This window comes from Tachyglossus aculeatus, assembly GCF_015852505.1.
Source record: "Tachyglossus aculeatus isolate mTacAcu1 chromosome Y3 unlocalized genomic scaffold, mTacAcu1.pri scaffold_183_arrow_ctg1, whole genome shotgun sequence".
NCBI lineage: Eukaryota > Metazoa > Chordata > Mammalia > Monotremata > Tachyglossidae > Tachyglossus > Tachyglossus aculeatus.
Window position 1 is genome coordinate 244807 of NW_024044832.1, and position 25415 is coordinate 270221.

Consider the following 25415-nt stretch of genomic DNA (forward strand, 5'->3'; position numbering starts at 1 on the left):
TGCTTAGACAGTGCTTTGCACACAGTAAGCACTCAATAAATATGATTGAATGAATAAATGAATCCACACTGCCACTACCCTGAGTTAAGCACTTACTTTATCCCACCTTGATCACTGCATCAGCCTCTTCCCTGCCTCTTTTCTCTCCCCTCTCCATTCCACACATCTCTCTCCTGCCCAGGGAATTTTTCTAAAAAAATGTTCAGTCCATGTCTCTTCAATTCTCAAAACCCTTCATGAGTTTTCCATCCAGAAATTTCTTACAATTGAAATTAAGACAGTAACTCAACTCTCTCTCTCCTCCTTAACTCACTTATCTACTATCCACTACAGCTCAATCTGCACACTCTGCACCTCTAACGCCAGCCTGCTCTTAATGCCTCAGTCTAATGTATCTTGCAGCCCATCCCTTTTCCACTTCTTCTGGCATGAAACTCTCTCGCCTTCATATATGAGAGTCCACCACTTTTACATCTTACACCTTCAAAACCCTCTTAAATCACATCTCCTAGATGCCTTCCCGGACCCAGACCAAGTCCTCCCTTTATGCTCTGCTCCTCCTCCCCTCCCCATCATCCCCACTCCCTCCCTCTGCCCTACCCCCTTCCCCGTCCCACAGCTCTTGTGTATACTTGTGAAAATTTATTACTCCATTTTATTAATGTGTATATATCTATAATTCTATTTATTTTGATGGTATTGGCACCTGTCTACTTTTTCTGTTTTGCTGTCTGTCTCTCCCTTCTAGACTCTCTCTATATGTTGATGAATTGTACTTTCCAAGCGCTTTGTATGGTGTTCTGCACACAGTAAGCGCTCAATAAATATGAGTGTATGAATGAATGAATGACCAGGTCCTCACTTTTTCTCTCCTTCCTCCTTTTTTGGTCAGCTATGCCTTTGGCTCTGTATCCCTTAAAATCTTGACATTCATCCTACCCCCAGCCCAAGAGCATTTTCATACTTATTCGCTCCTGTTCCCTTATGTTATAATTTATGTTAAATTATTTTAAATTGTTTCCCAATCTAAAATGTGTGCTCCTTGTTGGCAGGGTAAGCAATGTTGCAGAAACCATAAAAACTATTCTAATTTCCACTGCACAGTGCTTAGTTTAGATTCTCAGGGCCTAGGTTCAGCTGTCCCTTCTGACTTGATCACACATTTTTATGCATAGCTTTCCAAAATGGTTTGGACATATTGTTGATGGTAATCAATTCCTTCTGATTATGAGTTTTAATAATAATAATTACTATTATTATTATTATGGTATTTCTTAAGCACTTACTACGTTGCAGGCACATAGTACTAGCACTAAACACTGGGGTTACAAGCAAATTGAGTTGGACACAGTCCCTGTCGTAAGTGAGATTCCCAGTCTCAATCCCCATTTTACAGATAAGATAACTGAGGCTCAGAGAAGTTAAGTGACTTGGGTACAAAGTCACACAGCAGTCAAATGGTGTCGCTGGGATTGGAACCCATGACCTTCTGACTCCTAGACTTGTACTCTAACCACTATACCGTGCTGCTACAGTAATAGAGAGATGTTCCATTTAAAGCATTTAACCTGCTGCTTCATATTAATAGTTTGTAAAGTCATTTTCATATCTAGAATCAACTCCAGAGGATCTCTGCATTATGGCAGATCATGGCAGATGCTTTATTTTTAAAAGCAATTTATTTCCTGTTTGTGGAAAGCAAATAGCTCCTGAGTGTTGTATGAGTCAGGAACAGTGATTTTTGTAAATAAAATTGAAAATTGAGTCCTAATCAGATAGTCCCAGGAGCCAGATCCTAATCCACAAATCAGCATTATTGTAGGATCCCCATGTAGGGCATATGGAGCTTGATTATTTAACTGCAGTGAATTTCTTTCCTCTGTTGCAGAGCAATCGAGACTTCTGTCATCCTTCTACTCATATTAACACAAAAGCTTGCCATAGAAAGGGGCAGACTGAGCAAATTGGGTTAGTTCTAGAACTCCCTCATTCTTCTTGGTAAATCACAACCATCCCCTTCTGCTCCAGGTGCAACAGCTCCAGCAGGAGCCTGTTCAGCATGTGTATTCCAATCAAGTGCAGTTCATGGAAGATGTTGCTGCCAGTTATACAGCAAGCACCGAGTGAGTACTGTCAGATTCCCTGGAAGCGAATCAAGCAAATCCCTGGAAAAATCTCTAAGAAAAAACTGGTAATCCTTGTTTGGATACGCCTTGTTTGGACAGAAGCAGCATGGCTCAGTAGAAAGAGCATGGGCTTTGGAGTCAGAGGTCATGGGTTCAAATTCCAGCTCCGCCAATTGTCAGCCCTGTGACTTTGGGCAAGCCACTAAACTTCTCTGTGCCTCAGTTACCTCATCTGTTAAATGGGGATTAAGACTGTGAGGCCCCTGTGGGACAACCTGATCATCTTGTAACCTCCCCAGTGCTTACAACAGTGCTTTACACATAGTAAGCACTTAAGAAATGCCATCATTATTATTATGACTATTACACCATTCAACCTTGGACTGATTGCTTCCCTGTTTACTACTTCCCTCTATGTTACCTGTAGTTTCCTTTTCCCCTGTTCAGACCAGAACAACAAGCGCTTAGTACAGTGCTCTGCACACAGTAAGCGCTCAATAAATACAATTGAATGAATAAACAACAAGGTTTGCATATGGATATGCAAAACTGTCAAATTTAACATTCCTATGAGTCTTCAAGTACGAAAGATTCCAAAGTACATAAAACCCCTAACTGACCTTAGAAGAACACTTTTGACCCTAAATTTAAAGTCAGGCAGTCATGTTTATTGAGCACTTACAATGTGCAGAGTACCGTACTAAACACTTGGGAAAGGACAGTACAACAATAAACAGACACATTCGCAGCCCACAGTGAGCTTACTCTCTAGGTGAGCCTCTTCCTCTCAAGAGGTGCTTTAGAGACTCCTGAACAAAGATGACTATACCTTTGGTACCCGAGCTAGTTTAAATTCCCAAATACGTTACCAGGAATCTATTTGGTGAATGAAAAAATACAGCTGCCACTCCTATTCTATTTTTTATGTCTTCCCCACCAATTCCACCCCTCCATTTTATTTGTTTAGCCACCCCAGCAGCAACCTATCATGGAGGACCTTTTGTCATTCAGAACATTGGACCCAGCTACTTTGAATCTCAGGTCAGCATTTCTACCACTTCCCAGGCTGTGGCCAACAGTTGCTCTGAATCTGTATTTGTGTCCAGGAACCGGATGGTCACCAACTCCAGTGCCATGGGAAGAGGAGGTAGTTGTGACAGAATTGAAGCTGGAACCTATGTGATCCAGGGTGGATTCATCCCAGACAGATCAATCCAGCCATACTCTCACACGACTCGTGCCCCACCGGCTACTGTAAGTTCCCTGAGAGAGCAATGGCCTGGGAAGTTATTGGTAGAGACTTGTTGAGTAGTTTAGAACAATGTAATAGGCTTGGGAAGATATAATGGAGTATTGTTTTGCTATTTTTCCTTCTTCTTTTCTAATTTGTCATGTACTGCCCTCTGATAGGCAAAGAGAGAGACAGAACATAAGATACATTTGATGACAACAGTGTGTCTGAGAACAATATGCTCTGTTCTTAATGTGCTGTTTCCTTTCACCTGCTCTACAGGTACCATGGGAACTAATGGTATCTAGAGCTTGCCTTGAAGGGTTGGAAGTGGTTGAACAGGTGCTTCAAAGCGTGTTCGGGAAAAAAGATCATTAAATTGTGAATTTGATATTCTGTAAATCAGGGTGAATTTTGGGTTAGAGAGAGTGATGCTTAGATGCATGGTTGGCAGGTGAAGGGGTAGTCCTTAAACTAATCAATCAATTATTCAGATCTTACAGTATCCAGAGTACTGTACTGTTCTAATGGCTTGGGAGAGTACAATATAATAAACTTGAGAAATATTTTAACTGCCCACAAGTAACTTGTAGTCTGCAAGGAGAACTACCTGTTAAAATAAGTTACATATGGGGAAAATGATAGTGTAACGATAAATGCATAAGTCATTATACAGGCTGGATCAATCAGTTAGTCATTTGTATTTATTGTACACTTACTGTGTGCAGAGAACTGAGCTAAGCACTTGGGAAAATTCAGTATTACAATAAACAGACACATTCCTTGCCCAAGTGATCTTACAGTCTAGAGGGGGAGATGGACTTTAGTGTAAATAAATTGCAGATATGGACATAAGTGCTGTGGACTTGGGAGGGGAAATAAGTGAAGGGAGCAAGTCAAGGTGATGCAAAAGGGAGTGGGAGAAGAGGAAAGGAGGGTTTAGACAGGGAAGGCCTCTTGGAGGAGATGTGCCTTCAGTAAGGCTTTGAAAGTGGGGAGAATGATTATTTGTTGGATATGAGGATGGAGGGTATTCCAGGGCAGAGGCAGGACGTTGATAAGAGGTCGACAGCAAGATAGATGAAATCGAGGTACAGTGAGATGGTTAGCATTAAAGGAGCGAAGTGTGCAGACTGGGTTGTAGTAGGAGAGTGGTGAGGTGAGGTTGGAAGGGGCAAGGGTGACTGAGTGCTTTGAAGCCAATGGTGAGAAGCTTTTGTTTCATGCAGAGAGGGATGGGCAACCACTGGAGGTTCTTGAGGAGTAGGAAACTATAATAATGATGGTATTTGTTAAACACTTCCTATGTGCCGAGCACTGTTCCAAGCACTAGGATAGATGCAGGGTAATCTGGTTGTCCCTGGTGGGACTCCCAGTCTTAATCCCCATTTTACAGAAGAGGTAACTGAGGCACAGAGAAGTGAAGTGGCTTGGCCAAGGTCACACAGCAGACAAGTGGTAGAGCCGGGATTAGAACCCATGTCCCCAGTCTCCCAAGCCCATGAACTTTCCACTAAACCACGCTACTTCTCAATATATGAGAAGCATATATTGTGGTACATGCTTCTTGCCTGTCCCGCCGTCGACCCCCGGCCCACGTCATCCCCCTGGCCTGGAATGCCCTCCCTCCCAACATCCGCCGAGCTAGCTCTCTTCCTCCCTTCGAGGCCCTACTGAGAGCTCACCTCCTCCAGGAGGCCTTCCCAGACTGAGCCCCCTCCTTCCTCTCCCCCTCATCCCCCCTCCATCGCCCCCGTCTTACCTCCTTCCCTTCCCCACAGCACCTGTATATATGTATATATGTTTGTACATATTCATTACTCTATTTATTTATTTATTTTACTTGTACATATCTATTCTATTTATTTTATTTTGTTAATATGTTTGGTTTTGTTCTCTGTCTCCCCCTTCTAGACTGTGAGCCTGCTGTTTGGGTAGGGACCCTTTTACAGATGAGGTAACTGAGGCCCATTTTACAGATGAGGTAACTGAGGCCCAGAGAAATTAAGTGGCTTGCCCAAGGTCACACAGCTGACAAGTGGTGGAGGTGGGATTCGAACCCATGACCTCTGACTCCCAAGCCCTTGCTCTTTCCACTAAGCCACGCTGCTTCCCCTAGAAGGGGACCCAGAATTGAATCGTGAGGAACACCACAGTTAGGGTGTGGGAGACAGAGGGAGGAGTCTGTGAAAGAGACTGAGAATGCTTGGCTACAGAGACAGGAGGAAAACCGGGAGAGGACAGTGTCAATGAAGCCAAGGCAGGATAGTGTTTCCAGAAGGATGGTCGACAGAGTTGAAGGCAGCTGATGTTGGATTTGGCAAGAAGTTCATTTGTGACCTTTAAGAGGGTTGGTTGTTTCTGTGGAGTTGAAGGGGAAGGAATCCAGATTGGAGGAGGTCAGGGAGAAAATTGGAAGAGAGGAACTTGAGACAGTGGGTTCAGATAACTCACATAAGGCATTTGGAGAGGAAAGAAATGAGGGATGTGGGCTTAATATCAATATCAATTAATATCCCCCTCCTTCCTCTCCCCCTCCTTCCCCTTTCCGTCCCCCCACCTTACCTCCTTCCCTTCCCCACAGCACCTGTATATATGTGTATATGTTTGCACGTATTTATTACTCTATTTATTTATTCTACTTGTACATATTCATTCTATTTATTTTATTTTGTTAATATGTTTTGTTCTGTTTTCTGTCTCCCCCTTGTAGACTGTGAGCCCACTGTTGGGTAGGGACCATCTGTATATGTTGCCAAGTTGTACTTCCCAAGTGCTTAGTACAGTGCTCTGCACACAGTAAGCGCTCAATAAATACGATTGATTGATTGAGTGAGTGAGTGAGTGAGTGAGTGAGTGAGTGAGTGAGTGAGTAAGTGAGTGAGTGAGTGCTTAAGAAGGATAGTGCTATTGTTTACATTTTTGGGAAAGTCAAAGAAAGGACAGAATTTTAGTGGGAAGATAAGGAGCTCTGTCTTCGTCATGTTAAATTTGAGGTGTTGATGGTACCCCCAATTAGTGATGTGTTGAAGGCAGGGAGAAATGTTAGACTGCAGAGAAGGAGAGAGTTGGAAAGGTAATTTTGATAATCATCTGGGTAAAATGGTAGCTGAAGCCATAGGAGTAAATAAGGGTTTTTTTTTATTTTTATGGTATTTGTTAAGCGCTTACTACGTGTCAACACTCTTCTAAGCGCTGGAGGTAGTTACAAGGTTATCAGGCTATATGCAGTTCCTGTCCAACACAGGACTTTCAGTCTTAAAAAGCAGCATGGCTTAGTGGAAGGAGCACAGGCTTGATAGTCAGAGGATGTTCTGATCCCGGCTCCGCCACTTGTCAGCTGTGTGACTTTGGACAAGTCACTTAACTTCCCTGTGTCTCAGTTACCTCATCTGTAAAATGGGGAGTAAGACTGTGAGCCCCCGTGGGAGAGCCTGATTTCCTTGTATCTACCCTTGTGTTTAGAACAGTGCTTGGCATGTAGTAAGAGCTTAACAAATATCATCATTATTTATTATTTATTACTAAGTACAGGTATGGAGTTCCCCATATTCCCCAGATGAGGAAACTGAGGCACAGAGAAGTTAAGGGACCTGTCCAAGGTCACACAGAAAGCAATCAATCAATCAATCAATCGTATTTATTGAGCGCTTACTGTGTGCAGAGCACTGTACTAAACGCTTGGGAAGTACAAGTTGGCAACATATAGAGACAGTCCCTACCCAACAGTGGGTTCGCAGTCTAAAAGGGGGAGACAGAGAACAAAACCAAACATACTAACAAAATAAAATAAATAGAATAGATATGTACAAGTAAAATAAATAAATAAATAGAGTAATAAATATGTACAAAAGCAAGTGACAGAGCTGGGATTAGAACCCAGGTTTTCTGACTCCCAGACTTGTGCTTTATTTCCTAGATCTCAGAACGTCTCAGAGAGATCTCCAAGGAAGTTCAGTACAGTCTTTTCTGTTCTAGTGTGATTTTCATTTTCGTGAGGAATCTTATACTTAAAGACATTTGAGCATTAATAACTATGGATTCCAAGGGAATTAATTATTTGAGAATTATATGGATTTAACTGGATTCAGTGGGAATTAATGGGTAGTGATTGGATGGTCCAAAAATACCTGTTAAACATTTTTGGTAAAAATTACAATTAACAATCAAGCAGCGCTATGTATTGAACATTTGCTGAATGCCAAGTGTGAGCATTTGGGAGCCACTGATAGCATTGTTTCCTGTGACAAATTTATCGGTTCTACCACCTCATTGTGGCATCAGAGAGTATTGCTTTAACCTTTGATTTGAAGAGCAGTTGTTTTAACCATGTCCCTGGGGGCCAGTCTGATAATATATTTCATTATCACCAATGTAATAGGAGTGGGTATTTGTTAAGTGCTAACCATAAATACAAGGTAATTGGGTTGGACACAATCCCTGTCTCACATAAAGCACAGAGTCTTAACCCCATTTTACAGTTGAGGTAAATAATAATAATAATAATAATAATAATGATAATAATAATAATAATGGCATTTATTAAGCACTTACTTTGTGCAAAGCACTGTTCTAAGTGCTGGGGGAGGTTACAGGGTGATCAGGCTGTCCCATGGGGGTTGCTCACAGACTCATCTGTACCCATTTTACAGATGAGGTAACTGAGGCACAGAGAAGTTAAGTGACTTGCCCAAAGCCACACAGCTGACAACTGGTGGAGCTGGGATTTGAACCCCTGACCTCTGACTCCAAAGCCCATACTCTTTCCACTGAGCCAAGCTGCTTCCCAAGTGCTTAGTATAATGCTGTGCACACAGAAAGTACTCAGTAAATATATATTTGATTGATTGATCTTTGTGTACACCCACCAAAGACTAAATGTGTGGAGTCATTTTTGCCATTGCCCCTCCAGTCAGACACAGAGAAGTGAAGTGACTTGTTGAATTTCACACAGCAACAAATAGTGGAGCTGGGATTAGAACCCAAGTCCTACTGACTCCCAGACCTGGGCTATATCAATCAGTCAATCGTATTTATTGAGCGCTTACTGTGTGCAGAGCACTGTACTAAGCGCTTGGGAAGTGCAAGTTGGCAACATATAGAGACAGTCCCTACCCAACAGTGGGCTCACAGTCTATATCTACTAGGCCACACTACTTCTCATCATATCTTTGCTGTATCCATTGCTTAGCTAAAAATAACCCTGGCAAAAATAAAGATGTTGCAATCCAGTGGAGGGGTACCAACCTGCAAAATTATTTTCAAGTAACAAGAATAGAAGAAATAATAAGGGTCAAAAAGGGAGTAGGTTGAAGATGCCAGGATGAAGTGAAGAAGCAGTTTTGGGCTGGGAGTCAGAGGACCTGAGTTCTGATCTCAGTTCTGCCACGTCTCTGCTGGGTGACCTTGAACAAGTTAACTCAACTTCCTTGTGTCTCTGCTACCTGATCTGTAAAATGAGAATTGAGACTCTCAGTCCTATGTGGGACGTGGATTGTATCCATCTTGTTAATTGCTTTAGTACAGTGCTCTGCAAACAGTAAGCACTGAATAAATATGGATGATCCTGTGTTTACCCCAGAGTTAGCATGGTGCCTAACGCATAGAGAAACTCTTAAGTGCTGTAAAATGCATCAAAAATATTAAATGTATAATGAATATATATACATTCATTCATTCATTCATTCATTCATTCAATTGTATTTATTGAGCACTTACTATGTGCAAAGCACTGTACTAAGCACTTGGGAAGTACAGTGCAGCAACAGAGGCACTCCCTGCCCACAACAGGCTCACAGTCTAGAAGGGGCTCACAGTCTAGAAGGGATATGAAAGATATGAAAAGATATGAAAGGATGAGGTCAGAAGCACAAGGGGAGGGGTCTGATTTAGAGACTAGATGAGAGATCTCTTCTTGAGTCACTGCAGGGAATGTAGGGAGAGTAGAAGAAGGTGAGGAGGAGCAGGGGACTGCAGAGGAGCTGGGGAGATTTTAGGGAGATCACGCCTGACGGTTTCAATTTTGTTGATGACGTTGAGGCCAAGGCATTTGGGGAAAGAGATGGCCAAGACAGGGAGACAGGAGGCTTGAAAGGGAAGTTAAATGTCCAGAAGAGCTGTGGGGCAATGGGTATGGAAGTGAATTAGGAAGGAAAAGTGTTGTTGTCTGATACAAGAAAGGACCAAATTGAAGCAAGTTAGATGAATGTACGGTGGACAAAGTCACCAACAGTGCTCTGCAGCTTGGGCAAAGGAGTTGAGGAATTGTACTATGGAGCTGAACCAAGGTTGTGGGTTAAGTGGTGTGAGATCAGTGGAGAGGCAGGAGAACAAGGGAGAGGGTGGTAATGGAGGCACTGATTTGTGCATCAAGAGACTGTGAGCCCCCTGGGAAAAGGATTGGGTCCAACGTGGTTAACTGGCAACTATCTCAGCTCTTAGTTCAGTGGTTGGTACACAGTAAGAGCTAAATAAATACCATGATAGTATCTGTAATTTATATTTTATCTGTGTCCCCAACTACTTTTAAAGCTCCTTCCAGGTAAAGATGTGTCTACTGTCTTTAATCAATCAATCAATCAATCAATTGTATTTATTGAGCGCTTACTGTGTGCAGAGCACTGTACTAAGCGCTTGGGAAGGACAGGTTGGCAACATATAGAGACAGTCCCTACCCAACAGTGGGCTCACAGTCTAGAAGGGGGAGACAGAGAACAAAACCAAACATATTAACAAAACAAAATAAATAGAATAGATATGTACAAGTAAAATAAATAAATAAATAGAATAATAAATATGTTCAAACATATATACATAGATACAGGTGCTGTGGGGAAGGGAAGGAGGTAAGATGGGGGCGATGGAGAGGGGGATGAGGGGGAGAGGAAGGAGGGGGCTCAGTCTGGGAAGGCCTCCTGGAGGAGGTGAGCTCTCAGCAGGGCTCTGAAGGGAGGAAGAGAGCTAGCTTGGCGGATGTTGGGAGGGAGGGCACTCCAGGCCAGGGGGATGATGTGGGCCGGGGGTCGATGGCGGGACAGGCGAGAACGAGGCACGGTGAGGAGATCAGCGGCAGAGGAGCGGAAGGTGCGGGCTGGGCTGTAGAAGGAGAGAAGGGAGGTGAGGTAGGAGGGGACGAGGTGATGGAGAGCCTTGAAGCCGAGGGTGAGGAGTTTCTGCGTGATGCGTAGGTTGATTGGTAGCCACTGGAGATTTTTGAGGAGGGGAGTAACATGCCCAGAGCGTTTCTGGACAAAGACAATCCAGGCAGCGGCATGAAGTATACATGCTTCTTCACATTTAGTATTACACTCTGCACAAAGTAAGTGCTCAATTAATACTAGTGGACTGATGGACTGATGAAATGATCGTAGCATATTATCAGTATTATTGTATGAGTATTTTATATCTTCAAGTACCACTGCTTACCTCTGGGGTCCTGGACATCTCTTGCATACTATCATCTGCCAATGAGAGTTTTTGATCTCCTTTACTGAGCTGGGCTGCATTTTACACGTTGAAGGATTGAGGCTGAGTGCCATATCATTATTGTTATGTCCATCTCTAATGGAGTGCCCACAATCTTACAACTCATTGACTTCTTTTCTACTAAATTTTAAAAATTTGGAAGACACTCCAAAAAACACAAAATGTTACTTAATACTTTGTGGTTAGACTAAAGTAGAGCCTTAATAAGTTTAGCCCTATCCTACATTGACTGAGGATATGCACGTGAAGAAGCAGCATGGCTCAGTGGAAAGAGCACAGGCTTTGGAGTCAGAGGGTTATGGGTTCTAATCCCGGCTCCGCCAATTGTCAACTGTGTGACTTTGGGCAAGTCACTTAGCTTCTCTGTGCCTCAGTTACCTCATCTGTAAAATGGGGATTAAGACTGTGGGCCCCCCTTGGGACAACCTGATCACCTTGTAACCTCCCCAGCACCTAGAACAGTGCTTTGCACATAGTAAGCGCTTAATAAATGCCATCATTATTATTATTATTATTATTATGCACAACCATTTCTTTGAACTCACTTGTGCCAACCTGTGGATCATGTTATAGAGAAGCAGTGTGGCTCAGTGGAACAAGCACGGGCTTGGGAATCAGAGGCCATGGGTTCAAATCCTGGCTTCACCAACTGTCAGCTGTGTGACTTTGGGAAAGTCACTTAACTTCTCTGGACCTCAGTTACCTCATCTGTGAAATGTGGATGAAGACTATGAGCCACAAGTGGGACAACCTGATCACCTTGTGTCCTCCACAGTGCTTAGAACAGTGCTTTGCATGTAGTAAGCGCTTAACAAATGCTATTATTATTATTATTATCATTATTACTATTATTATTATTATTATCCAGAAGGAGCAGGAGAAGCAGTGTGGCTCAGTGGAAAGAGCCCGGGCTTGGAAGTCAGAGGTCATGGGTTCTAATCATGGTTCTGCCCCTTGTCAGCTGTGTGACTTTGGGCAAGTCACTTAACTTCTCTGGGCCTCAGTGACCTCATCTGGAAAATGGGGATGAAGACTGTGAGCCCCATGTGGGACAATCTGATCACCTTGTATCCACCCCCCCGCACTTAGAACAGTGCTTTGCATATAGTAAGTGCTTAACAAATGCCATTATTATTATTACTATTATCTAGAAAAGATTAATCACATGGGTCTTTATTAGTATGGCCTGCATATCCAAGCCACTGCTGCGCTTGATTGGTAACAGAAGCACTGTGTTGTACCCAAACCATATCATGAGAAGGTACGTATTAACTGAAAAATCATTCTTTAGAATACTGGGCTTCTCAGCAAGCTGGAGGATCACCTGGAGTCTGACTGAGCAAGGGGAGGCAGGGAATGTTTTCCTTCCCCAATGACAGTGGATGTAACCTGATTTCTGACTCCACAGGTTCAGTGGCTGCAGGATAACTATGAAACAGCTGAAGGTGAGAGTTTACCTCACAGTACACTGTATTGCCACTACCTCTTGCACTGCCAAGAGCAAAAATTGGAACCCGTAAACTCTGCTTCTCTTGGCAAGCTTATCCGCTGTGTCTTCATGGGTCTTCGGACACGCCGCCTTGGCACCAGGTAGTACTCCTCTAACCATTGCTTTAAATCCTTTTGGTTCAGAGCTGTCGTTTGCACACACTATGGTGTGTTTTCTACCACATCTTTGCCATGTCCCTTTCTGGGATAAAAATAATCCTCATAGTGTGAGAAAAAACAATAGTAATAATGGTATTTATGAAATAAATCAATCAATACTATTTATTGAGAGCATTCTCGGTGCTAAGCTCTGCACCAAGTGCTCAGTAGAGTACGAAACAGCTGAGTTGGGAGGGGAGTTTAGGCTCTAGCTGTGAAGACAGACATTAAAATAAGTTTCAGATAGAGTGACAGAGGGTTTTTAGTATGGTACTTCTTAAGCGCTTACTAGGTGCCAGGCACTATTCTAAGCTCTGGTGTAAATGCAAGATAATCAGGTTGGTCATGAGTCCATGTCCCACGTGGGGCTCACAGTCGTAATCCCCATTTTACAGATCAGGTAACTGAGGCACAGGGAAGTGACTTGCCCATGGTCACACAGCAGACAACAGAACCCCGGTCCTTCTGACTCCCAGGCCTGTGCTCTATCCACTAGGGCACACTGCTCCTAATATCCCTGAGCATTAGGGTATGTAGAGATATGCCGTGACACTGGGGGTGGGGTTAATTTCACAGGAACAGACTGTCTAGTAATGCAGAAAATGAGTTATTAGTAAGGGAGGTGCTTTAAGGGAAGGTCACTTGGAGGAGCTATGATTTTAGAAGGGCTTTGGAGTTGAGTGTGGACATCTAAAGGCTATGAAGTGGGAGGAAGTTCTAGGTCAGAAGAAGGACATGGGCAGGTGTCAGCAGCAAGACAGGTGAAAATAAGGTACAATAATAGGTTGGCATTAAAGGAGTGGAATGAGTGGTCTGAGTTGGAGTAAGAGATCAGCCAGGTCATGTAGTCCGGGAAGAGCTGATTGTTTTAGAGCCAATAGTAAGACTTTTCTGATTAATGGAGCAGCAGAAGAGCAACGAAGTGAAATGGTTTTCAGGAAGCAATACGGTTTAGTGGGAAGAGCATGGACTCGGGAGTCAGATGTTATAGGTTCTACTCTCAGCTCTTCCACTGTTTGTTGGTTGACCTTGGGCAAGTCACTTAACTTCTTTGTGCCTCACTTTCCTCAACTACACAATAGGGATTAAATATCTATTCTCTCTTCTGCTGAGGTTGTGAAACCGCTATGGGACAGGGACTGTGGCCGAACTAATTAACATGTACCTACGTCAGTACATGTTTGACAGAACAATATTTGACACACAGTAAGCACGTAACAAATGCCACCTTTGTTGTTATTCTTCTTCTTTTTATTATTATATATACTATGGAGAAGCAACATGTTATAGTTGAGAGCGTGGGCCTGGAAGTCAAAAGGACTTGGGTAAATTTGGGGATAATTCCACACAGACGTGGGAGTTGAAGCCAAGGCCGTGAATCCATCAAATAATATTATTTATTGCCTGTTTACTGCGAGAGAGCATTGTGGTAAGTATACATAGTAGACTTGATCCCTGTCCACAAGGAGATTAGTTTTCAGGGAGAAACAGCCAAATACTTGGCTGATGCAAAGGGAAGAACAGATAGGGGAATTAAAGCTAAGTCATGGAAGCTTCCTTTATTTATGTAGGAAATCCTTCATAGGTGAATTTGGAAGCTAATCTGTAACCTGAGGTTTCTCTTTCTTTCTAGGGGAAACTCCAAGTACCATTATTATGGCCTCCGTATCAAAGCCAGTTCCCCATTGCCACGTTTGACTGGGGACCAGAAGCAAATAGCCATGCAGGGACAGCCCTTCTCCCAAAAACAAGGGTAAAAAACCTGTTCTTTTTTGGGGTCATTACACAGAATCCCCAGAAACACTTGGATGCATAGGGATCAGCTCTGACCTCATCATTATCATCATCATCATCATTATCATCATCATCATCATCATCATCAGGAGAATGTCAGGCTGCAGATGAGACAGGTGGTGTGTATCTTGAGCCAAACACGGGGTCTCAGTGACCCTCCTCCGGTGGAAGGAGGAGTTTTGGGGCCCCTTGCTAGGTGGCTACCCATCTTCTGGGAATGCAAAGGAGTCTATTTTCCAGTCTGCATTAAACCAGATAATAATAATAATAATAATAATGATGGTATTTGTTAAGCACTTACTATGTGCAAAGCACTGTTCTAAGCGCTGGATGTCATTACCTATACAGATCTTTTAGACTGTGAGCCCACTGTTGGGTAGGGACTGTCTCTATATGTTGCCAATTTGTACTTCCCAAGCGCTTAGTACAGTGCTCTGCACATAGTAAGCGCTCAATAAAGACGATTGATGATGATGATGATGATCAATGGTATTTATTGAGTGCTTACTGGGTGCTGAACGCTGTACTAAACAATTGGAAGAGTACAATTCCTCAGGCAGCCTGTTTATTATCTGATGTACAGCCTATCTGAGCTCTCTTTCTTCCTTCTACCACCTCATCCATACCTCTCTGACCCAAAACCTATTTTTACCTTCTTTTTGGCAGTTCAACTGGCAGAACATTACTAAGTGCTTGGGAGAAGAAGCATGACATAGTGGATAGAGCTTGGGCCTGGGAGTCAGAAGGTCATGGATTCTAATTCTGGCTCCGTCACTTGTCTTCTGTTTGGCCTTGGGCAAGTCACTTCACTTCTCTGTGCCTTAGTTGCCTCATCTTTAAAATGGGATTAAGGCTGTGAGCCCCATGCGGGATAGGCACTTTGTCCAACCCAGTTTGCTTATGTCCACCCCAATACTTAGAACAGTGCCTGTCACATAGTAAGCACTTGAAGACTACCACAGTTATTGTTATTAGGAGAGTAAATACAACAATAAACGGACAATTCTTGTAGTACAATACAACAGAATCAAAGGACATTCATTCATTCATTCATTCAGTCGTATTTACTGAGTGCTTACTGTGTGCAGAGCACTGTACTAAACGCTGGGGAAGTACAGGTTGGCAACATATAGAGATGGCCCCTACCCAACAAGGGGCTCACAGTCTAAAAGGAGGAGATGATCATAGACATGATCCATTCATTCATTCATGCATTCATGCATTCATGCATTCATGCATTCATTCATTCATTCATTCATTCATTCATTCGTATTTGTTGAGCACTTACTGTGTACAGAGCACTGTACTAAGCGCTTGGGAAGTACAAGTCAGCAACCTATAGAGACGGTCCCTAACCAGCAATGGGCTCACCGTCTAGAAGGTGGAGACAGACAACAAAACAAAACATGTAGACAGGTGTCAAAATCGTGAGGACAAATAGAATTAAAGCTATATGCACATCATTAGCAAAACAAATAGAATAGTAAATATGTACAAGTAAAATAAATAGAGTAATAAATCTGTACAAATATATACAAGTGCTATGGGGAGGGGAAGGAGGTAGGGCGGGGGGTATGGGGAGGAGGAGAGGAAAAAGGGGGCTCAGTCTGGGAAGGCCTCCTGGAGGAGGTGAGCTCTCAGTAGGGCTTTGAAGGGAGGAAGAGAGCTAGCTTGGCGGATGTGTGGAGGGAGGGCATTCCAGGCCAGGGGAAGGATGTGGGCCAGGGGTCGATGGTGGGACAGGCGAGAACGAGGCACAGTGAGGAGGTTAGCGGCAGAGGAACGGAGGGTGCGGGCTGGGCTGTAGAGGGAAAGAAAGGAGGTGAGGTAGGAGGGGGCGAGGTGATGGAGAGCCTTGAAGCCAAGAGTGAGAGTTTTTACTTGATGCGTAGGTTGACAGGCAACCACTGAAGAGTTTTGAGGAGGGGAGTAACATGCCCAGAGCGTTTCTGTACAGAGATAATCTGGGCAGCAGAGTGAAGTATAGACTGAAGTAGGGAGAGACAGGAGGATGGGAGATCAGAGAGGAGGCTGATGCAGTAATTCAGTCGGGATAGGATGAGAGATTGAACCAGCAAGGTAGCAGTCTGGATGGAGAGGAAAGGGCATTCACTCATTCATTCAATCATATTTATGGAGTGCTAACTGTGTGCAGAGCACTGTACTAAGCACTTGGGAAGTACAAGTCAGCAATATATAGAGACGGTCCCTACCCAACAACGGGCTTGGCAATGTTGTGGAGGTGAGACCTGCAGGTTTTGGTGATGGATTGGATGTGTGGGGTGAACGAGAGAGCAGAGTCCAGGATGACGCCAAGATTGCGGGCTGATGAGACAGGAAGAATGGTAGTGCCGTCTACAGTGACAGGAAAGTCAGGGAGAGGGCAGGGATTGGGAGGGAAGATAAGGGGTTCAGTCTTGGTCGTATTGAGTTTTAGATGGTCAGATGGAGATGTCCTGAAGCCAGGAGGAGATATGAGCCTGGAGGGAGGGAAAGAGAGGTTAGGGGTAGAGATGTAGATTTGGGTGTCATCAGCATAGAGCTGATAGTTGAAGCCATGGGAGTGAATGAGTTCATCAAGGGAGTGAGTGTAGATAGAGAACAGAAGGGGACGAAGAACTGACCCTTGAGGAGCCCCTGCAGTAAGGGGATGGGAGGGGGAGCAGGAGCCTGCGAAGGAGACTGAAAATGAACGGCCGGAGAGCTAAGACGAGAACCAGGAAAGGACGGAGTCTGTGAAGCCAAGGCTGGGGAGCGTCCATGCCCATATTGAGCTTACAGTTTAGAGGGGGAGAGAGACAATAATATAAATAAATAACTTATAATACATACTTTAAAGATATATGCATAAATTCTTTAGAGTTAGGCATGGGGCAGATATCAAATGTCCAAAGGTCACAAATCCAAGTGCATAGACAACACAGAGGGAGAGCAAGCCAAGGAAAAAATGGTTCAATCAGGGAAGGCCCCTTGGGGGATGTGTAACTGTAACAGTGCCTTGAAGGTGGAGAGAGTGGTGGTCTGGTGTATATCGATGGGGAGGAAGGTCCAGGCCGGGGGAGAACGTCAGGCAGTTTAGTCAGTCATATTTATTGGGTGCTTACTGTGTGCAGAGCACTGTACTAAGTGCATGGGAGAGTAGAGTTTAACAATACATAGACACATTCCCTGTCCACAATGAGCTTACAGTCTATATTAAATAAATAAATTACAGATCTGCACATAAGGGCCATGGGACTGGGAAGGGAGATGAATAAGTGAGCAAGTCAGGGTGATGGAAAAGGGAGTGGGAGAAGAGGAAAGGAGGGCTAGTCAGTGAAGGCCTCTTAGAAGAGATGGGCCTTCAACAAGACTCTGAAGGCAGAGGGACTAATTATCTGTCGCATAGGAGGAGGGAGGGTGTTCCAAGCCAGAGGCAGAAAGTGGTCAAGAGACTGGGGGCAAGATAGACAAGCTCGAAGTACAGTGAGAAAGTTAGCATTAGAGGAGCGAAGTGTGCTGGCTGTATTGTATTTTGACCTCATCTCTCTCACTGCTGACCTCTTGCCCATGTCCTGATTCTGTTCTGGTATGCCCTCCCTCCTCATATTATTATTATTATTATTATGGAATTTGCTAAGCACTTCCTATGCACTGCTCTAAGCCCTGGGGTAGATAGAAGGTAATCAGTTGTCCCACGTGGGGCTCACAGCTTTAATCCCCATTTTACAGATGGGGTAACTGAGGCACAGAGAAGTGAAGTGACTTGTCTAAGGTCACACAGTACTTATCTGTCAGGGGATCACTCTTCCCACCTTCAAAGCTTTATTGATGGCACACCTCCTCCAAGAGGTCTTTTCTGACTAATCCCTCATTTCCTGTTTTCCCACTCCCTTCTGTGTTGCCCTTGTACTTGGACGTGCCCCCTTTATTCACTGTGGGAGTCCTTTTTTTAGTAGTATCTGTTGAGCACTTACTACATGCCCTGTTTGTTGAGCACTTACCAAGTGTCAAGCATTATTCTAAGCACTGGGATAGATACAAATTAAGCAGGCTGGATACAGTCCAGGTACAGTCTGGAGTCCCTTAAGACTCAGACCTGGGTCCCCTTCAATTCTCTTTCCACACTCACTCCCTTGGAGAACTCATTCACTCCCTTGGCTTCAGCTACCTTCTCTATGTGGGTAATTCCCAGATCTATTTATGCAGTTCTGCATTTCTATACATGCCTTGCCAACCCCTCAAATTTAATATGTCTAAAATAGACCTCTTCATTTTCTACCTAAACTCTGACCTCCCGTGAGTTTCTTGTCACCTAGACAGAAAGTACCCTGTAAACTCTCCTTCAAGAGGCCTTCAGTGACTAAACTTCCTTTTCCCTTAGCTACTCTGCCCTCACCATCAACTATGCACTTGGTGTGTGCAGCGTGGCTTAGTGGAAAGAAGTCGGGCTTGGGAGTCAGAGGTCGTGGGTTCTAATCCTGGCTCCGCCACTTATCAGCTGTGTGACTTCAGGCAATTCACTTCAGTTCTCTGTGCCTCAGTTACCTCATTTGTAAAATGGGGATGAAGAATGTGAGTCCTACATGGAACAACCTGATTACCTTTGTATCTTCCCCAGCGCTTAGAACAGTGCTTGGCACATAGGAAGTGCTTAACAAATACCAATATTACTACCATTATTATTATTATTATTATTGTTATCATTATTATTATTATTACCCCATACACACTTGACTCTAACCCAAACCCCATAGCAATTATGCAAAGGAATGTCCTCATACTCTACTGTTTTCCCATTTCCATAAGTACTCTGGGGGCATGAGGAGTGTCAAAGTCCTTAAGTGACACACAAAATAAGTGCACAGTTAATGCAGAGGAAACAGCCGACACTGAAATAAATGGCTTAGGTCTGGGATGGCCTCTTGAAGGAGATATGATTTTAACAAGGCTCTGAAAGTAGGGAGAGTGGTGGACTGCTAGATATAAAGGGGAGGGTCAGAGGGAGGAAAACGGGCAAGGTGTGAGCAGTGAGGTAGATGAGATCGAGACACAGTGAGATTGTTGCAGGAGCTGAGTGATGTGTATGGGCTGGATTGTAGTGGGAATTCAATGAGGTAAGGTAGTAGGGGGCTAGGGGACTGGGTGCCTTAAAGCCGATGGTTAGGAGTTTCTGACTGATGTGGAAGTGGATGGGCAACCACTGTACGTTCTTGAGTAGGGATCTAAGGAGTGAATAGAATGAAGAAAAAGGCTTATAATCTTGATTGGCGAAAGCAATCATGTGAATCAGCTGATTTGGCATGAGAGGCATAGGACCTTAAAGACAACAACCTTAGAAGTGGGAGTGAGAAGACCTGGGTCCTAATCCCAGATTCACTATTTGCCTGATGTTTAACCTTGGGCATGTCATTTAACTTTTTTGAGCCTCAGTTTGTCACTTCTAAATTGGAGGTTCCATTATTCTCCCTCCTCCTTAGACTGTGAATCTGGTTTGGGCCAGCAACAGTGACCAACATGATTATTTTGCATTCATTCATTCATCCATTCATTGATTCAATCGTATTTATTGAGTGCTTAATGTGTGCAGAGTACTCTACTAAGAGAAGCAGTGTGGTTCAGTGGAAAGAGCACAGGCTTTGGAGTCAGAGGTCATGGGTTCAAATCCCGGCTCCACCAGCTGTCAGCTGTGTGACTTTGGGCAAGTCACTTACCTTCTCAGTGCCTCAGTTACCTCATCTGTAAAATGGGGGTTAAGACAGTGAGCCCCCCCATGGGACAACCGGATCACCTTGTAACCTCCCCAGCGCTTAGAACAGTGCTTTGCACATAGTAAGCACTTAACAAATACCATCATTCATTAATTAATTAATTGGAAAATACAATTCAGCAATGAAGAGAGACAATCCCTGCCTACAGCATTCTTACCATCTAGAAAGGGGGAGACAAACATCAATACAAGTAAAGACATGAATTTAAATGAACAGAATTATAGATATACACATATATATATATATGTATATATATATATACACACATACATATATATGTATGTATATATATGTATACATATTCATATACATATATATGTGTATATATATATAAATATATATATATGTGCCGAGGGGCTGGGGGAAAGAGCAAAGGAATCAAGTTGAGATGATATGGAAGGGAGGGGGAGCTGAGGAAAAGAGGGCTTAGTTTGGGAAAGGGGGCTTAGTCTTTGTACTTTCCAAGCACTTAGTACAGTGATCTGCACACAGTAAGCTTTCAATAAGTACGACTGAATGAAGGAACTTCCCTAATACTTAGTATTGCTATTTTAGTTATTCCCATTATTTTATGGAAATACTGAAGAAAGTACCCAGAAGGGGTTTGAATATGAAACCTGGAATTCCCTGAGAGGTGGTGATGGGGATGACAAAAAAGAGAACACCAAGATGTTTGGGGGAAAGCAGAAGTGATCCTGGGAAAGGGAAACCTGTTAGAGGTAGGGGAAAGTGATTTTTAAAAATGTTTCTCACTAATGGATTAATTAAATATCTTTTCAGCTTATTAAAAAACAAGTTAGAGTTGTGCCCCCTATATCTGCATTTGGAAGAGGCTCAAGTGGCTCTAAACTGTAAGATCCTCCTGAGCAGGAAACATATCCAGTAACTCTGTTTTGTTGTACTCTCACAGCACACAGTACTATGCTCTGCCTAGAGTTCATTCATTCGTTCATTCAGTACTATTTATCGAGTGCTTACTGTGTGCAGAGCACTGTACTAAGCACTTGGAAAGTACAGTTCGGTAGCAGATAGAGATAATCCCTACCCAACAACAGGCTCATGGTCTAGAGTAAGGACTCAGTAAATATGATTGATTTTGATTGACTTCTCGATACCAAAAGAATGCATTTCCTGGAAAGTTAAGGGGTATGAGGGAGAATAAACTGTTCTGAATTTTCTGCAACCAACCTTTTTGGTTGATGGAGTGCTTATTTTATAGCAGAGGAAGTTGAACTGCTTAATATATGTAAAAGAATGAGATTTGCGTAGCTGGGACTCCCAACCTTTTCTGTTAGCAAAAGGAGAAACTGGAGACCTAAGAAAGTGGCTGAAGAGACCTCAGTACAACGCAAAGTCCTTTCTGGAGATTTCCTTTCTCCCCCTCCTAATCTCTTTCAAAATTTCCAAAATAGGGTAATGAGAATGGTCCTAGAATGGTTCATAGCAAGGGAAATCAACTACCAATTTCAATATCCCCAAGCTGATCCTTGGTCCCGGGATCTGTTAACAAACAGATTCTATTTTTTAAATCAATGAGGTTTCTTGAGCCCTTAATGTATGCAGAATACTGTACTAACCGCTTGGGGGAGTACAAAACAACAGAGATTGATACACACATTTCCTTCCCACTAGGAACTTACCATCTAGAAGGGGAGACAGACATTAAAGTTATGTGGATATGCACATAAGTGCTGTGGACCTGAGGTGGAGTAAATATCAAATGCTTAAATGGTACAAATCCAAGTGAATAGATGATGCAGAGGGGAGAGGAAGAAGGGGAGTTGAGGGCCCAGTCAGGGAAGACTTCTTAAAGGAGATGTAATTTTAGGAGGATTTTTGAAGGAGACAGTGTGGTGGTCCATCACAATATAGGGGGAGGAAGTTATATGCCAATGCGGGGATGCGGCCAAGCAGTTGATGTCAGGATAAACAGGATCAAGGAACAGCAGGTAGGTTGGCATTGCAGTAGTGAAATGTATGGTCTGGGCTGCTGTAGGAAATCAAAGAGGTAAGGTATGAGTGGGAGAGATGAGTGAATGCTTTAAAGCCGGTGACAAAGAGATTTGTTTTCCAGGGGGGTGGGTGGGCAACCACATAAAGTAGAGGAGTGGAAAGACATGGATTGGATATTTTTTTAGAGAAATGATCCAGGCAGCAGAAGGAAATATGGTCCGGCATGGTCTCCCTAAAATCCCCCCTGCTCCTCTCCAGTCCCTCCCTCCTGTTGCCCCTTTTGCAACTCTCCCATCTTTCCCAGCAGTATCTCTAGAGGAGATCTCTAGTCTGTGAGCCCGCTCTTCTAGACTGTGAGCCCGCTGTTGGGTAGGGACTGTCTCTATGTGTTGCCGACTTGTACTTCCCAAGCGCTTAGTACAGTGCTCTGCACACAGTAAGCGCTCAATAAATACGATTGATTGACTGATCTCCAGCCTACTGTTAAAATCCAGGCCCTCCACCTGTGCACCCTATTCCATCCCTTCACACCTTATCAAACAGTTACCCTCTCTCTTCTTCCCTCCGTGAATACCCTCTTCAACTGTTCACTCTCCACTGGGCTTTTCCCTTCTGCTTTCAAACATGCTCAGTTCTCATCTATCCTAAAAAATCCTCCTTTAACACCATGGCTCCAACCATTTATTGCCCCATTTCTCTCCTACCATTCCTCTCCAAACTCCTTGAGTGAGTTGTCTACACCCATAGTCTAAAGTTCTTCTCCTCTAATTCTCTTCTTGATCCCCACCAATCTGGCTTCCATCCCCTTCACTACACAGAAACCACTCTCTCAGAGGTCACATATGATCTCCTTGCCAAATTCAGTGACCTCTACTCCTTCTCGACCACTCAGCTACCTTCAACACTGTCAACCACCCTTTCTCCTAGAAATATTATGCATCCTCTGCTTCGCTGACACTGGACTCCCCTTGCTCTCCTATCTCTTTGGTTGCTCATTCTCAGTCTCCTTAGGCTCCTCCTTTGCCTCCCACCCCTTAATTGTGGGTGTCCCTCAAGGTTCAGTTCTGGGTCCCCTTCTCTTCTCCACTACACCCACTCCCTTGGAAAACACATTCACTACCATGGCTACAATGACCACATTCATTCATTCATTCAGTTGTATTTATTGAGCAAATTCCTGTGTGCAGAGCACTGTAGGAAGTGCTTGGGAAGTACAAGTCGGCAACATAAAGAGATGGTCCCTACCCAACAGCAGGCTCGCAGTCTAGAAGGTGACCTGATACCTAGATTTCCTCCAGCAGCACTCTGCGTCTCATGTACAAGAGTGAAGGAGGAGGACTGTGGAGGTGATCCAGGGCTGTGGCTTAGTGGTGCGGGATTGATAAAGGGATCGGGCAGGAAGTGAGACAAGTTGAGTGGAAAGAGTGATGTCAAAAGAGTGTCATCAAGGGAAGGTAGTTTGGGTGTGGAGTCTAAATGGGGTATGATGAGTTGAGAAAACTGAATGGGGTCAAAAGATGGTGGTCTCTGTGGAGGAACAGTATAGAAATGGCAGGAGGAGGTGTGTGGGAGAGAAGGCAGGTGAGGAGATTGTGGTCAGAGGGATTTCAGAGTTGGTGAGGGTAGAGAGTGATCAGTGGCTAGAGGTGAAGGTGTGTGTGTCCAGGTTGGTGAGTGGGTGAGGTAGGGTGGGGGGAGGAGGTCAGTGGGGTTGAGGATTGATAGAAGGTAGGCAGCAGAAAGGTCAACAGGAACTTCTGTATGGATGTTGAAGTCCCCAAGGATCAACATAGGCATGGGGTAGAGAGAGAAGGAATGTGAGAACGAGACCAAAATCGTTAAAGAAGTTGGAGGTGAGACCTAGGAAGTGGTAGATGATCCTTAGTAGCATCAGGAGTGGGAGCTGGAGGTTGATGATATGGGCTGCAAAGGGAGGAAAAGAAAAGGATGTGGTAGGTGGAATGATGAGAAAATGGCACTGGGGCATGGAAAGGAAGCTGCCATCTCCTTTCCCAGTGAGTCTGGCTTTAAAGCACTCCATCACCTTGGCCCCTCCTACCTCACTTTGCTGCTCTCCTTCTGCAACCTAGCCTACACACTCTCCTGCTGTAATGGTAACCTCACTGTGCCTATCTCACAGTCAACCTCTAGCCTGTGTCCTGCCTCTGGCCTGGAATACCCTCCCTTCTCAATTCTGACAGACAATTACGATCCCCGACTTCAATGCCTTGTTGAGGGCATATCTCCCCTGGAAGGCCTTCCCTGACTAATACCTTTTCTCCCACTACCTTCTGTGTCATCCTGACTTGCTCCCTTTTCTTCTTCCCCCATCCCAGCCCCACAGCACTTATGTATATATCTTTAATAAATGTATTTGTATTGATGTCTGTCTCTCTAGACTGTGAGCAGGTTATGGGCAGGGGATGTGTCTATTGCTTTATTGCACTCTTGCAAGCCCTTAGTACAGTGTTAGACACACAGTAAGTGCACAATAAATATGACTGATTAAAGGCCCCCTCTGGAGAGACCTGCAGGGGAGACTGTGTCATCTAGGGAGAGCCAGGTTTCAGGGATGACGAGGAGGAGCAGTGATTGGGTCAAAAACAGGTCAATAATGAAGGGAAGCTTCCCTATGATGGAGTGGGTGTTCCACAGGGCACATTTTGCTGGAGCTGTGGGGAAAGTGTGTGGGGCGGGCGTAGTGTGAGGTAGGAAGGGGATGAATGGTCGTGAGCTGGTGGGGGCCAGGATGGAGGGAGGGGGACAAGGGGCAGCGGTGGGACTGGATGACAGGGATGAGGCAGGGGAGACGAGTGGGGATGACACACGGGGTGGGAAGGGGTTGGGTGGGAGCGCACTGAGGAGGGCCGGCGTTTGAGGAGGGGATAAAGAGGAGTGCTGGGTGCAGGGGACAGGGGAGGGGAGAAGAGAGGGCTAGGACTGAAGAAACATGGTGGGGCTAGGGAGTAAGAGAAATGAGGTCCGGAGCTGCAGCCACTGATCTTTAAACCCAGTGGGCTCTGGCTAATTCCTTTATTAAGTGGCGAGTCAGTGGCTCCCAGCTGCGGGACTGCACAAGTTCTGAGCTAAGATTAGCGAGTCATTAAAAGCGTCTGTCTGGAGCGAATGAGTCAGTGCCCTCAAATCCCTGGTTCCTCCTGGATGACTGTTGACACAATCAATCAATCAATCAATCGTATTTATTGAGCGCTTACTATGTGCAGAGCACTGTACTAAGCGCTTGGGAAGTACAAATTGGCATCACATAGAGACAGTCCCTACCCAACAGTGGGCTCACAGTCTAAAAGGGGGAGACAGAGAACAGAACCAAACATACCAACAAAATAAAATAAGTAGGATAGAAATGTACAAGTAAAATAAATAAATAAATAAATAAATAAATAGAGTAATAAATACGTACAACCATAT

At 44.2% G+C, this 25415-nt stretch overlaps 1 protein-coding gene across 7 annotated transcripts in view; it reads left to right on the top strand.

Moving 5' to 3' along the window:
• Positions 1 to 25415, top strand: part of LOC119921738 (MHC class II regulatory factor RFX1-like) — a 61630-nt gene that overhangs the window by 28738 nt on the left and 7477 nt on the right. For 5 of the 7 annotated variants that reach the window (XM_038741784.1, XM_038741791.1, XM_038741785.1 and 2 more), the window contains exons 5-8: positions 2029 to 2123; positions 3233 to 3380; positions 12251 to 12432; positions 14123 to 14242. In XM_038741784.1, coding sequence (XP_038597712.1) covers positions 2029 to 2123; positions 3233 to 3380; positions 12251 to 12432; positions 14123 to 14242 — 545 coding nt within the window. The remainder of the gene's footprint in view (positions 1 to 2028; positions 2124 to 3232; positions 3381 to 12250; positions 12433 to 14122; positions 14243 to 25415) is intronic. The other 2 variants (XM_038741787.1, XM_038741789.1) reach the window with 1 other exon arrangement.